The 4,153-nt window shown below is 42.5% G+C and overlaps 1 protein-coding gene across 1 annotated transcript; it reads left to right on the top strand.

Annotated features, from left to right (window-relative positions):
• Positions 1–2,508: 2,508 nt before the first annotated feature.
• On the top strand, positions 2,509–3,335 carry LOC126990155 (uncharacterized). The gene has a single exon (XM_050848711.1). It carries the CDS (start codon positions 2,652–2,654, stop codon positions 3,333–3,335), a length of 684 nt encoding a protein of 227 aa, XP_050704668.1. The 5' UTR covers positions 2,509–2,651.
• The last annotated feature ends 818 nt before the right edge of the window (positions 3,336–4,153 follow it).

Genomic DNA, 4,153 nt, shown 5'->3' with positions numbered 1-4,153 from the left:
GTGTGTGTGTGTGTGTGTGTGTGTGTGTATTAACATATAGATATACATATAACAAACTAATGGGAGCATACGCCTGGGGCGCATCGCTTCACTCACTCGCCGTCCATACTACCGGTGGTTCTCCGAGCAAGCTTCCATTCACCTGCCCCGCCCATCCCAAGACCCTCCCGGCAGGATCGGCTGACTTACCTCAGCCACGAGTTACGAGGGCGTCCCCTTGGTCTCCTTTTTTGTGAACAAGATCGACGTCCGGGAGGAGGACCATGTATACCCATATAGCTGGATTTGGCGATCACGGAGTAAGCTGGTAACAGGTCTCTCTTGAATTTCACGGAGTAGTCGCAGGTTCGACACAAAGTCATCCCAGCTATACCCCATGATCCTGCGAAGGCACTTGGATCCAAAGGCATCGACATGCCTCTTGAAGTCACTATTCAGTGTCCATGTCTCACAGCCATACAATAAGACGTGGAGCACAAGCGACAAAGATTCGAATCGTTGTCCGCCTGCAAAGATATCGTATTGAGCGAATCCATAACTCCTTCGGCCAGCCCAATCCGCCGAGTTACTTCCTGGTGAGACCCACCATTGTTATGCACTACGCTACCAAGATATGTGATTGTTTATATAGGCTCAATACCCCACCTTTTCAGTGCTTCCGATGTGATATTAAAGCTAGACTTCTTGATAGACTGGTCCGTTTTTCTCCGGCCTTCTGAAATCAAGGGTCACGGCCACTGGGGGCAAGACCTTCGAAACGCGGAGATGGAATTTCTGTGGGAGTTTGTGGGAGTTGGTTTGCTGAAACTGTCGGTCTGGATATATATATATATATATATATATATATATATATATATATATATATATATATATATATATATATATATATATATATATATGGATATATATATGGATATATATATGGATATATATATATATATATATATATATATATATATATATATATATATATATATATATATATATATATATATATATATATATATATATATATATATATATATATATTGACTACACTGAAACTTCAACAGGGCAAGCCAGGCACCAAATGAAAACAGACTCTTGTGTCAGGAAGTGAAACCTTGAATATGCACCTCAGTCGTGTGTAAGCAGGAAGGTATTATGGTCAAACGTAACGCGCAGGAGACTTGTGTAACAAATTACCGACGAATAGCCATGATACGGGGTCTTTTGTGTGTGTGTGTGTGTGTGTGTGTGTGTGTGTGTGTGTGTGTGTGTGTGTGTGTGTGTGTTGCTTTTGATGTTGAAGGCAGTGCAAGTAAGAGGAAGAATGGCGTGGATAATTAATTGCTTATGAGTGTGTGACAGAAACACGTGACGTAAGTATGGAAGGAAAATTCAAATGGTATCGTAGTGTTTATCGGTGCTGGAAATGAAAGAGCGTAGAGGAGAGGAAAGGTGAAGGGAGAAGGAGAAGAGAATAAAGATGAGAGGAGAGAAGTGGAGAGGTAAGGTGAGGAGAGGAGAGGAAAGGAGAGGAGAACAGAAGAGAGGAGAAGAGAGGAGATAAAGTAGAGGTAAATGGAATGTAGTGTAGATGATAAAACAGAGGAAAAAAAAGAGAGAATAGAAATACAAAGCAGAGAATAAGATATATGAGAAGAAATGATGCGGACTCTAAGCATTGCAAAGGATAGGACAGAAGAGATGTTACAAGTGAGATAAAACGATAAACGGGATGGGATAAAAGGAAGGGAGATAAGTGAAGCGAAACAGAACAATTAACTGAGGTGAGAATTCAATATAAGTTTGTTGTTTAGGTTCTTAGAAGATGTAACGTGAGAGGAAAAGTTAAGGTTGGATGTGTCGTGATGTGAGGAGCTGAGATGAATGTTTACGATATTGCACGAAAACAGATTAGATTACATGGACTTTCATACTAGAGAACCCCTTGTCACTCACTCATGTCCGCCTGCCTAAATTCAACTAACCTAAATCTCTCCGCACTCCATATATTGTATTACTTCTGGAGTGGACATCAAACAAGGCAGATGCTGTGGTGGGCACGGTTCCCCTAATCCGCTAACCTCTAATTAGCGAGGCTAACTTTTTCGTTAGCTGATTAGCGTTTTGCTAACTTTGGAAACAGTTAGCGGACCAATTAGCTTCCGCTAAATGTAGTTCCTCCTCCGCTAACTTTAGGTCCACTAAAAATTCATACAGGTTTTTTGTTGTCCGTTGTGGGCAGACACAGCACCAGTTGAGCCACATGACGCAATAATTCCAGGGCTTTCACTTTTGGGTAAATTTCGCCTTAAAGTAGGGTAATTTGACAATCATTCGGGAAACTTTTTGGTATTTTAGGGTAATGCATCTTCCATTTCCAACTCTCTGAACTCGGGATTTAATGACAAGAATTCGATATTTTCCACCTGACAAGAAATAAACTTAAAATAATAAAAATAAATGTCAGTTATGGGAAAAAAATAAAAAAATGAGTAAATTTGCGGGAAATCTTGGGTAAAATATACGGATTTTAGGGTAAACTGGAAGCTTCTTTCTCTTCTCTTCTTGTTGTTGTATGTTGGGCTCTTTGTTCAGTTCAGCTGCGATGTTGTCACCGTGTAGTCGCGTTCATTATTGTCGCCTTGTTTATCGTTATCGACGTCATGGAAGGTGACCAGAGTGAGGACGTTCAGCCTGAGGATGCTGACCCTGTTAGGGAGCCGGCAGCAGCTGTGGATGAGGCGGAGGACACTCAAGCTGACGGCCAGGAGTCCCAGAAGTTCCAGAACCCGTGGCCCCACCTGAAGAAGTACTTTGTCCTTAAATCAAGAGATATGACGAACGCCAATGTCTTGCACTTCCGGTGCGTCATGTGCCACCCCAAGGAGACCGTCATTGACGGACAGACGGCGAACCTTTACAACTTGAAGTCACAAGTCAAGAGGAAACACCCAGCGCATGCCACCCAGTTTGAGGAGAGGATCAAGTCTGGCTCTCTCCGTGGGAAAAACAGGCAATCTCCTCCTGGTAGTGACAGTAGCACCGCCAGCCAGTCGTCGCACCCACCTGCAAAGAAAAGACACCAGCCCGCCATTGGCGAGGCGTTTGGTCAATCAGCTGCTGGCACTAGCGTCCGTCAGTCTGTGGTGGACACAAAGATTGTGGACATGTTCGTCTGCAACATGCTTCCACTGTATGTAGTGGCGTCCCACATTTATGTATCTAAAGTGATCCCCTACCCCCAGCTGTGTGGGGGAGCAGTCCTGTGTAGTGTGTCATCACTCATCACATATCTTATCACTAATAATATTTTGTCTTTCTGCACTGCTATTTACTTATTCATTTAATATACTCATTAGTATTATTTACATTTATGTGTCTAAACTGATCCACTATCCCCAACTGTGTTGGGGAGCAGTCCTGTGTAGTGTGTCATCAGATATCTTATCAGATTTTTTCTTTCTGCACTGCTATTGCAAGTTCATATATAAGGCTTAAATGAAGAACATGTTGAATTTAATTTGTTTATTTGTGTACACCTTTGTCATCTTCTTATTTTAGCATGCTATACCTTTCTGGAAAGCTTTTTGTTTAAACTACAAAATATTGAAATTTCAGGTCACTAGGTCTGTTTTTAAGGGTTTTAGAGCCAAAATACTAAACCGAAGCTAAATCCATAAAATAGTCAGCGGTTAGCGATTAGCATTAGCTTCCGCTAATTTCTTCATCAATTTAGTGATTTAGCGTAAGCGAAGCTAACTTTTTAGTTAGTGGATTACCAGTTTGCGAAGCTAACATCTTAGTTAGCGGTGCCCACCACTGGGTAGACGAAACGAGGCCTAGATGTGCAGACTTTGACAAAGGGAACTGGCGGGTCGTGCGTGAGAGCAGCTAGAGAACTTTGATCATATTAGAGCGCGTGATATGAGCACGGAGGTGATGGCAGGACTGAGAAGAAACTAAATGTTATGAGAGCAGAGGAAAGGTGAACCAGTATTAAGGGAGAGGAACGGTGCGAGGAGTGGCGAGGAGAGATGAAACTGAGAAGAGACAAGATGACGTAAAATAGGGGAGAGATGGACGAAATGAAAGGAGAGAAGCGGTGAAATGAGAGTTGGTGAAGCAGGGCGAGGCGAAGACAAATGATGGGAGGAGATGACAGGAG

Source organism: Eriocheir sinensis, unplaced genomic scaffold (assembly GCF_024679095.1).
Source record: "Eriocheir sinensis breed Jianghai 21 unplaced genomic scaffold, ASM2467909v1 Scaffold1465, whole genome shotgun sequence".
NCBI classification, from domain to species: domain Eukaryota; kingdom Metazoa; phylum Arthropoda; class Malacostraca; order Decapoda; family Varunidae; genus Eriocheir; species Eriocheir sinensis.
The sequence above is the reverse complement of the archived record's forward strand: the minus strand, read 5'-3'. Positions and strand labels throughout refer to the sequence as shown.

Coding starts and splice junctions, on each gene's coding strand:
- LOC126990155 (XM_050848711.1), top strand. CDS start 2,652: ATGGAAGGTGACCAGAGTGAGGACGTTCAGCCTGAGGATGCTGACCCT.